The sequence below is a fragment of the Argentina silus genome (assembly GCF_951799395.1).
Source record: "Argentina silus genome assembly, chromosome: 10".
Classification (NCBI taxonomy): Eukaryota; Metazoa; Chordata; class Actinopteri; order Argentiniformes; family Argentinidae; genus Argentina; species Argentina silus.
The window spans coordinates 370859-382013 of NC_139664.1; the positions used below are offsets into that span (position 1 = coordinate 370859).

General features: G+C 48.3%; 1 protein-coding gene across 3 annotated transcripts in view; it reads right to left on the reverse strand.

Moving 5' to 3' along the window:
* Positions 1 to 67: 67 nt before the first annotated feature.
* Positions 68 to 11155, reverse strand: part of scap (SREBF chaperone) — a 30034-nt gene continuing 18946 nt past the window's right edge. For 2 of the 3 annotated variants that reach the window (XM_083679696.1, XM_083679695.1), the window contains exons 15-23: positions 7580 to 7781; positions 7100 to 7215; positions 5830 to 6373; positions 5498 to 5583; positions 5228 to 5310; positions 4610 to 4776; positions 4352 to 4432; positions 3750 to 3956; positions 68 to 3397 (exon numbers count right to left, since the gene is read on the reverse strand). In XM_083679696.1, the coding sequence (XP_083535822.1) occupies positions 3152 to 3397; positions 3750 to 3956; positions 4352 to 4432; positions 4610 to 4776; positions 5228 to 5310; positions 5498 to 5583; positions 5830 to 6373; positions 7100 to 7215; positions 7580 to 7781 (1732 nt within the window). In that variant the 3' untranslated portion in view covers positions 68 to 3151. The remainder of the gene's footprint in view (positions 3398 to 3749; positions 3957 to 4351; positions 4433 to 4609; positions 4777 to 5227; positions 5311 to 5497; positions 5584 to 5829; positions 6374 to 7099; positions 7216 to 7579; positions 7782 to 11155) is intronic. The other variant, XR_014554473.1, reaches the window with a different exon arrangement.

Below are 11155 nucleotides of genomic sequence, written 5' to 3' on the forward strand. Positions count from 1 at the left end.
TTTTTTTTTTACCCCACTGTCTTTGTAACACACAACATCGTAAGTAAGGAAACCAGCAGACCATGTGTCAAGGTATCAAAGCCTCTTTATTTGGAAATTAGTACAAAGTTTTGCTCCTGTGTTAAAAATAGGAAAATAGTACAGAACATTAGTAACCTCCACTACAGCCTGCGTACACCGGTGTAGCCAGCGATGAAGGAAGGAGGTTCAAGGTGAGGGAGGCAGGACAAGCCAATCGTTTCATAAAAACAATATTAAACCCTCATTTTCTCTGCCCCTCCCTCCTGTTCTCTGTAAGGACCAATGGAAAAGGGTCACAGGGATAAGGGTCATGTCCAAATCCTATAAATACCCTCCTCATCTCCATTACCACCCATACAGCAGGGTGGAGGCTGGAACGTATGAAGCAGTATGGAGGAAAACTCGTGTTAAAACAGGCTTTTAAGATGATTGGGCCAGAACCATCATCTTCATTGCCCGATAAAGGCTATGTAGCTTGATTGGTATACAGTAGATTAGTCCACTGCTGATGTTCTACATAACAACATTCCTCAGAGACCAAATATTCAAGCCATAAATTACCAACCAATCCCCCCCCCCCCCACTCCCACTCCCACTCCAATAAATGAAATTCACATTGCCAAAACAAGAGGGGAAAAAAGTTAAAAAAAACTAAAAATTAAAAAAACTTCAGCTACACAATTTGTATTCCTCCTCTAAAGCTTTCTCACCTATTATTTACATCCACAAAGCTAATAAATTAGAACCGTTAAAATAGCGCAGAGGTGCACAACTCAAACGAAGCAGCTAATGGTGTTCTCTCTCGTTTGCTAAACTGATAAATCCATGTCACTGAGATTCAAAAATAACCGACAGACACGACAACCCTTAAACGACAGGAACTGTGCACCCCTGCCTTCACGTGATGTGTGCGTTTCTAGACATCAAACTGGTGTATTTTCAGCATGTATGCAACACATATAGTACATGTGGCCGTCTGGTACATGTGGCCGTCTCTGTGTGCCTGGCGTGTGGGAGCATGTGGCCGTCTCTGTGTGCCTGGCGTGTGGGAGCATGTGCATTTGAAGAGGGTTAAGAGTTAGTGCACGAGTTAGTGTTCAATTACTGTATGATATCTGCAGGCTGAAGCGTTGAGTGGGTTGGTTTGCTCTTCCGGGCTCTCGCGGATCTACATTCTGCTGTGGGGGCGTCTGTTGTGAGTAGCTGGGTAGAATCCAAGGTCACGGCCTGTACATTCTCTCTGTGTTGTTGTACCGGTGAACGTGTGTTTGTTTACATATCTCTCCACAGTGCTACATTCTCTCAGGACGTGTGTGTTAGAGAAAGGGCCTATTAAACGGGGGGGGTGGGGGGGGCAGATGTTATTAAACGGGGGGGGGTGGGGGGGGCAGATGTGGGTCTTCTCCGGGGACACTAGAGCGTCCAATAGAGGGTCCAAAGAGGGACCCTGGGGGGTACAATCCTAATCAAACACCCCCCCCCCTACCTTGCTACTATCTAGGTGATAGCTATGCCTTCCTTTTGTGTCTGACCGCATTCTCACAAACTCACAAGAGAGACGGCGAAAATAGAAACAGAAAGACAAAACTTACAGAAAGAAATCTGGTAGCAAGGATAATGAAGATAACGAAAGACGTAAGCAGAAGACCAACACACACAACTGTCACTTTGGGTCTGTATCACATTCGATAAAGCAAAGGTAACACCGGTTACTTGTCGAGCTTTTTTTGTTATAAAACAAACAAACCCCCCCCCCCCAAAAAAAAAAACACGGTAAACCTTCTTAATAAAAGGCACCTTTCGCCTCATCAATACAAAACTTTACAATTGAACAGTAAAGTCTTCAGTAATGTCTGACAAGTGTGTCCAGGGGGAACAGTGAACAGGGAAAGAGTGGAGCCCATGTAAACTCAACTGTCTGCACAGAGCTACCGCTACTTAAAATGCAAATCCAAAATCAAGCAGAAACGTTTGAATATGGAGGCGACCCTACAGAGGTTATAGAAGTTATAGGGGCTCTTGTGGACCAGAAGTCTCTTACAGCAACGGTAACCCCAAAACTGGAGTATCTCTACCCCGGGGCTGGGGTAAAAGGAAGGACTCCCTCCCCTCACCATCCCCAATTAATTAAACAAAACACCTCACTGTTTTCAGTTCAAAAAAGTCATATTACAAATATTAATATCGTATCATAACCAATGTTTTTAAAAAAAAAAAAAAAATCATCTTACATTTATGACATCATCTCCACATTGTATTATCATGTAAGAGCCAAAATTAGCAATTCTCAAACAAATTGTTATTTAAAAATGTATCACTAATAAATAATAGATTTAAACATATAAAAACAACCCCCTCTGGAGGTTTAGTTTATTACAGTAATCGTATCCAATTCTCCCTCTATCACACACACACACACACACACTCACGCAAACACACACACTCACTCAAACACACACACATTCACACAAACACACACACTCAAACACAATCATGGATGTTTGTCAGCAGTGTTTGACCATAAAAAGGGTACTTTTTTTTTTTTATATCCAAAGACGAAAAACACGCGCACACACACACACACACACACGCTTAGCTTAGCCCAGGGACCCCTTGAGCCTGCCATAGCCACGCTAGACTGATTGGCTGGCCAGATGGGCAGGTCATCAAGAAGCCCAACCCATAACAGCAGCATAGAGGGCAGGGCCAGAAAATTGTCTAAAAAAGCGCAAGCTGTCTGTACCCCACGTCATCCAACGCAAAGTCATCGGACACAAACCCCTCCCCCTGAGCAAAGGAAAGGTCAAGGGTCATACAGTACTTGGGATCAGACAGACCCTCAAAGCAGATCAAGTCCTCATCCTCCACTCGTCCGTCTGTCTGTCTATTCATCCAGGCTAGAGGTTTAAACATTTTTTAAAAGAAATTGCTATAGAAACAGCCTTCTTCGCAAATGGAATGGGCCAATCACATCTGTTTTCATTCACTCACTCACACACACAAAAAAAACTGCAGCGTAGAGTACAGAAAGGGCAAAAAAAAGAAAAGTCACATCGAGTGCATTTTGCATCAGCATCGTCAGTGCTTATAATTGACATCTATCTCCTCCGAGCCACCAGATGGCGCTCTCTCAGTCCAGCTTCTCCAGCACGGAGGGCACGTAGACCAGGCTGAGCTCGCTGCCAAAGTCGCAGACGATGGCGGCGTTGTCCAGGACCAGGAGCTGGCGGACCCCCTGGCCGTCGCTGCTCTGGCCCAGGTACACCGTCTGGAGCAGGTCGCCAAAGTTCAGGTCCCAGAAGGAGACGCAGCCCTGGCCCCCTGTGACCAGGAGGGACTCGGAGATGACGCCCAGACTGGCCCCACAGCCCACCTCCTGGAGAGGGGAGGGGAGGGGTTAGGTTCATAGATTGGGGGAATATGAAGAAGGGGGGTGGGGTGGAAGATAAGGGACGAGAAGTGTGGGTTAGGGGATGATTCGATAGAGAGTGGTGGAAGATTGAATTGAATGAGTAAATTGACAATTTCCCCTCAAAAACAAAGCTGTTGTAAGAGGTTGACCTTGATGCATCACACCCACACATGTGTTAAAACGCCCCTTCGTTGTCATTCATCTACGGGGCTCGTATGCACAAAACAACTATATTTTGGGATACCATACGCTTACGGTGGACTGGTGACGACCAACGGCAACAAAAACCCCACGTCAGTGTCCCTTTAACACCCACCTGCTGGATGGAGTACAGCTTGATGCATGTGCTGCGGTCCCAGATGCAGATGAGGTCGTCCAGGCCGCTGCTGATCACGCATGACGTGGTGCACACCAGCGAGGTCACGTCGCCCCGGTGACCGTACACGTGGCTCACACGGCTGCCCGTCAGCACGTCCCACAGACAGATGGCTCCATCCTGCCCCCCGCTGGCCAGCACCATGGTCTGCTCCAGAGACACCACAGCGTTACAATGTTTGTATTGGACTTTGGTACTGATTTCTAGGGCGGGCGGGCGGGCACACGCACACACACACACTCGCCCGCCCGCACGCGCACACACGGAAACACGCGTGCACACACACACTGGTTCATCAAGGGAAGAGAAAAAGGGTGCAGGGATTCTGTTTGGAATTCAGCCAGATCAGTCATGTGACTACTCTGAGGGCCGTAGGCTAACCTGGTCAATGTAGATGGCTGTGATTCCCCGGAGTGGCCTTGGAGAGGGTTAGGGTTAGTTACAACCTGACGTAGGCTCACCTGGTCAATGTAGATGGCTGTGATTCCCCCGGAGTGGCCTTGGAGAGGGTTAGGGTTAGTTACAACCTGACGTAGGCTCACCTGGTCAATGTAGATGGCTGTGATTCCCCCGGAGTGGCCTTGGAGAGTGAAGAGACAGCAGGAGTCTTCCAGACGATACACCTGAGACAGGGACAAGAAATGAGAGAGAGAGAGAGAGAGAGAGAGAGAGAGAGAGAGAGAGAGAGAGAGAGTATACATGGAGTACACTAACTGCTATACACAAACATTTTGGTAATCACAGTTGGTGCATGCTGCATGGTATCAAACCCCAGTTGGTGCATGGTGCACGTGTCTCACCCTGACTGTGTGGTCCTGGCTGCCCGTGACCACCCTGCCAGCCGCGGCCCGGAGGACGGTGATGGGCTTCTGGTGGGCACACTGCACCGACCGGGTCAGCTGACAGCTGATCACGTCCTCGCTGCTGTAGCACGGCGAGGGGGGCATGCTGCCACGCCCGGGGGGGCCTGAGACAGAAGGCCCTCGTTAGAGTCACTGGAGGCATTGTGTTTTGAGGTGTCATTGTTCAGGGCAATAAAGGTTTTCTTTCATTCATTCATTCACTCACACATTCATTCATTCACACAACACTCTCATTTCAGACATATACAGGGCCTTCAGTAAGTATTCACCCCCCTGGACTTTTTCCATATTTTGTTGTGTTACAACCTGACTTTAAAATAGATTAAATCAATTTCTTTTTGTGGTCACTAATCTACACAAAATACCCTATAAATATCAAAGTGAAAATACTTATGTATTCTTACAGGTTGCAAGACAACAACATGTGAAAGTGTAGGGGTAGAATACTTACTGATGACACTGTACATATATTTCATAAATACCAAAACATTTTATAAAGGACACACAGACTCCTGAGGACAAAATAGAAAACCGTTTAATTTGTCTCAGACTGACCTCTGTACTGCAGTAAACCCAGAGGCTTGTTGATGTCAACAGTGAAGAAGTCTAGAGAACCGTTCAACCGGGCCGCCACAATCCTACAGCAGAAGACACACACACACACACACACACTGTACAATATGCCTGTGATCATAAGAAAATTAAGCGATGTGAAATTTAGCTCAAGATGGTAATATACTTGTATACCAAAAGAGTGAGTGAGTGAGTGTGAGAGAGAGTGAGTGTGTGTGTGAGAGTGTGTGTGTGTGTGTGTGTGAATTGTACCTGTTGTTGAGGAAGGCGAGGGCTGTGATCCCAGACACTCCATCTTCATTACTGCATCGTAAAGACCCCTCGACTGCATCCCAGAGCTATCCACATATGTGCAAACATCGGTATAAACGCAAACATAACCCCCCCCCCAGGTGTAAGCACAATACAGGGCACAGCACCTAGCCAGAGGGTTATTACCATACCAGAGATCTTAACCATATTGCTGACATAATTCATATTCATTCATATTATCCGATCCTTTCTAATCTACAAGAATTGTCCAAAGGGGGTAGAAGGGGTAGGGTTAGGGCCTTGCTTTCTAGATTAGACCGTTCAAATCTCACCTCCAGCTTGCCGCTGCTCCTCCCGGCTGCTATGAGGTTCCCCCTCAGCTCCATGGCCCACACAGAGCTGTCCCAGTCTGGGGCTCCGCGCCCCGACGGGGAGGGCCTCTCCTGGAGCTGGGGGGCCGTGATGTCCCCCAGGCTGCGTCTCCTCTGGGGCGGGGCCCCCGAAGGGGGAGAGGAGGAAGAGGAGGAGGGGTAGGTGGATGGGGAGGGGGGCTCGTGTTCTAGGTAGGCCCTCTCCACCAGCCCCCCGAAGTCGAACCCGGCCCTCAGCGGCGTGAGGAGGTGGGAGGGGGGCTGGGAGGCGAAGTTGGTGTCGATGAGAGGGGTGAGGTCGGGCTGGTCGTTGAAGAGGGCCGGCCGGGAGGGGGCGGTGCGTCTGCGCAGGGGGTACCTCTCGTCCTCGGGCGCGTCGCCTGCGTTCCCGCCCACCGAGGCGTCCCGACCCTCCGTCCCCAGGTTCTCGGGTTCCGCCAGGCCCGACGCGTCCCAGCCGTCACGCTGCTCCCAGCAGCCACTGCTACTGCTGCTCCGTCGCAACCTGAAGGAGAGAGACGAGGAAGAAAGGACATGGGGGGGGGGGGGGGGGGGGAGAAAGGGGAAGAGCAGAGAGAGAGGGAGAGAAAGTTTAGTGTCCTGAAAGAGAAAGCCATATCTTGGGGGGGAGGGGGGGTTTGGCCTGTTATAGAACACTAATGTTTATGTTTAACTCATTTAGTGCCGAGGGTGAATAAAGTCGCCCAGATTGTCAACATTATAGTACAAAGGGTGACTTTATTATTCACCAAAAATGCATAAATGACGATGCTTCATTTTGTAGCCAATCAGAGTGTTGTTGCTAGGTAAAACACCACAGAGAACACTTGGCATTCTAGGTGGTGAGAGTTCCGGAATACTTTGGCAGTTGGTGAGTTGAAGCACAGAGACACTGAGAGAACAATGCTGTCAGAGAAGGACACTCAGAGACTGTTAATATCTACAAGGTGGTCTTTACTGAAGACAGCCTCTTCATTGTCCAAGTATACTCAGCGCTCCCTCGGAAATCTATTCTCCAATGACTCTTTAGTTAATTATTCACAAGGGGTTTACCATGGCCAGACTTCAATCAACTGATCAATACCATGGTCGCTTCCTGTTCCCAAGAAGCCAATGTAATGTGTGTGTGTGTGTGAGTGTGTGTGTGTAGAGTGTGTGTGTAGAGAGTGTGTAGAGTGTGTGTAGAGTGTGTGTGTGTAGAGTGTGTGTGTGTGTGGAGTGTGTCTCTTACCCATGCTTAGGAATGACAGTTAGGCAGTCTCCAGTTTGGGCATCCCACACACGGATCTGCCCAGCCAGACAACAACTAGCTAACAGCATGCCGTCGCTGGCTAGACACTCAATGTCCTAGTGAGAGAAACAGAGAGAGTGGGGGAAGGTGAGTGAGTGATCAGTACATAGAAGTAATGGTAGGAGCAATCAACAACTACATTTCCAGGGTTCACCCCAGGATTTTTAAAACAGTGTGGCGCTGGATTGCATCAAAACCTGACTTGCGTTCATTCATGTCAAAATGCGCAAAAAGTACTGATAAAACACTGAATTCACTTCATGAATTCATGAATTCAGTGAGTGACTGTCAGAGTGTGTGTGTGTGTGCCTGCATGTATTCTAGGGTGAGTGTGTGTGTCAGTGTGTGTGTATGTGCGTGTGTCAGTGTGTGTGTGTGTGTGTGTGTGTGTGTGGCTTACACCAAAACACGCTAGCTTACCATGCTGTGTCCACGCAGCAGAAGGGGGGAGATCTCGCTGATGGGCGGCGAATAGCCATAGTCATCGCACGGCAGGTCTCCACGGCGACGCCGCCCGTGGGAAACCCCGTTCTGGCCGTAGTTGCGGGGACAGAGGACCCGGTACAGACAGAACAGCAGCAGGACCAGCAGAACACCCGCAGCCAGACCCAGAGCTGCTACCCTGGGGGGGGGGGGGACAGAGAGACAGAGAGACAGAGAGAGAGGGAGGGAGGGAGAGAGAGAGAGACAGAAAGAGAGAGAGAGAGACAGAGAGAGAGAGCGAGGGACAGACAGAGAGAATGTTGCATTTTCAGACAACTTTATTGAGACAACGTAACGCTAACAACTGAACACATTGCCCTGAACACACAGGCATGGACATCTATTATGAGTGAGGCTGGACAGAGAGACTACCTTCTGTAGTATGACATCATATCTGCTGTTTGACAGGAAAGCCCTACAGACACCAGAGCATGGCCAGAACAGAACAGCAAGACTTAACTTTGCGCAAAAACTGTGGGCGGGGGGGGGGGCATGACAAAGCCAAGACACATGAAAAATTACATTTCATAACTGCAAGTACTCTTCCATGGAAACTGCCTTCTAGCATGGGGGGTGGGGGAGTAGTGTGTGCCGCAGGTTCTTACAAGACACCTGTGGTGTAGAATGTGGCAATGCTGTTACAGCGTGACCTGATATACCAGTGTGACCAGCTCTGCGTGAAACGCCAGCCCTAAAATGGCTGACACTGTTCCAGCAGCAGCACACACACTTAATTTATTCAACCCTTGGGGACATTTTGTACACATACTAGTACGCATTTGTTGGTGTGCTCATGTGCACGTGTCAGTCAATCCCACCATATTTCTAACACTGGGGACACATTATGTGGGTTATTGTCTAGAAGTCAAAGAAATACAAATAAATAAAATACTGAAATCTTAAGTCATTACACGACAATAGGAAGCGCGTTTTGATGAAAACGTTGACCAGGCTTTCCTCTGAGGCTTCTAAAACATTTGTCATCTCGTAGAATTCCTTGACTACTGCAGATAGAGCACAGGGCAAAGGGTTCTGCAAGACCAACCAGTTCCTCTGTAGATTCATTTATTATCAGTGTTTTGTAACCAAGGCAGACTGATGGAAGTTCACCCCCCCCCCCGTCCGCCTGTTTAAAACCCCCCCGTCCGCCTGTTTAAGATGTTCCAGATGCCAGATTCCAGAGTCTACTGAACAATGCAACCTTTGCCCTTTGCATTCTTTAGAGGGAGGTCTGGGGTCGTACTTCAGGAGAACCATGTTCGCTTAACTATTTCACCTGTGTAACAAAGCAAAAAACATGGCGGATGTTTGCTCATGAAGGAATTTCTGGTTATGAAGATGCAATCCATGGGACTTGAGTTACCTGCAGAAAAGCATACATGGACCCAGGTAGCCGTATTATTTTTAAGATGCTCATGTTAAGACGAGCCCAAAAGGCCTGTGTGACACACAAAAAAACGTTTATTTCATTCTCCCGCCCCATTGGTGGAGTCAATCCAAACAAGAGGCTAATGTCTGCCTTCATCCCTGGACTGCTTAGAAAGGCTCTTTGTATGAGAAGCCCTTACTTCCCTCAGCTCAGTCACAGATGTTGTCACAGCGGGAGTGCAGAGGGCGTTCGAATGCCCCAGCAGCAGCCATGACCCCTGTGACCCAGAACACATCCATCTGTGTGATTGAACGATACGTCTAAAAGGGCCGGACACTCATAGGCTTCCAGCAGACAGACGCCGCTGTCAACAATGTTGTCTTGTTGGATATCCTCCATAGAGTTGGGGGCGGGGAAAACTGCATCCTCCAACGACGCAACAGGAAGAAAATGGATGGTGAACCGATGTCCCAGACGTACACCATCACTGACAGCTCGGCAGACGTGTCCCATACGTACACCATCACTGACAGCTCGGCAGACGTGCTCTGCTTGGAATACGAGAGGATTTTCTCATCAGATCAGGGATTCCGGTTGCAGGCCTTTCTGGAGGTCCAAACAAGACGCCTCAAGGGGTCAAATGATCTCCAGAAAGATCCTGGCTCAACTGAAGCTCTGTACACCCACCATGGAATGTTGATTTGAATGGGCATGTCTGTTCTACTCACTCCATTTCTATGGCTCAACCTCCTCTCCTGGCCTCAAGTGTGAGGAAGTCATCTCAGATGCAGTACCAGTGTCTGCTGGCAGGAGGCACAGTCCCTTAGGCCAGCAGTTCCCATACTTGGGGTCGGGACCCCATGTTAGGTCCCCTGAGAAGATCAAACTAACCTCTATGATTTGGTAAATAAGACACAAACATTTGTATTTCGTATGAAGACAAACATTGTCTGTGCATTGCACCTGCAGCCTATACTTCAGTGTTTTGGGGTTCAAATCCAACCAATTTAGACTTGGACGCTATTGATATGTGTTGACATAGCCCGCAATCAAGTTTTTGGGGTCACAGGAAAAGATTGATGTCACTTTGGGGTTGCAAGACAAAAAGGTTCGGGAACACCCGCCTTAGCCCAACCAAGGCCATAAGTCCTTTGAGCCCAAGGAGAGCGTAGTAACAGACACATTAAGACTGGGAGAACTCAGCAACAACAGCTGACGCAACAACGACTCCCACAGGGATCTCATACAGCACACTGAGATCCATCGAGACAAACCGCCAGGAGGGGATAAAGATAACATCATTAGGATAGTGTATCATTCAACAATTAACTGTTTGAAGGTCACTCTCCTGTGTGTGTGTGTGTGTGTGTGTGTTTCATTATCTCATATGACCATGACCACCGCTCTGCGTCACACTGATGACCCTGACTGCTTCCCTGTATGACGGTGATGACCCTGACCTTATTCCTGTCTGAGGAGCTCCCTCAGCCTTGAGATCAGACCTTCTACTCCCTCTCCCTCCCCACGCTCGATGACAACACAGCATTCTAACATTACTGAGCAGTGACAACAGGGTGTTGTTTGGATGTACTAAAGCTAAAACCACTCTGAAATCAACCACTAGCCCCAACATATTCACTGTACCGTTGATCAAAAGCAACCACTAAAAGCAACCACTAGCCCCGAGCCCCAACATATTCACTGTAGATCCAAATCAACTACTAGCCCTTAACCAAACAAAGTCACTGTAGATCTAACTTAGGATCGGGTTTGATTTGAAACTTGGTAAGGGAAAGAGATTATATGGTTTTTCCGACCTGGGGGGGGTTGTCTTTCTCCTAATAGGTTTTCAAAAAAAACGATCCAGAACACAATGATATTACTGAAAATAACAACATACACCCAGTCTGATATTTCATCAATAACATGACTGTCTGTTGGCTCCAGAAGAAACATTTATTTTGGCAGCACCGGTGGTTGCTTTGGAGATGGTTGCTCTCTAACCACAAAGAAACTAGGTGAAACACTGCTGAGATTTCCAAAGAGTTTAAACCACACAGGACAAACTGCCACCCACTCCTCTATGACGTCATCAACCCACATCTTACGACCACTCTGACACCCAATCAGCTGAGCCAGTGGGC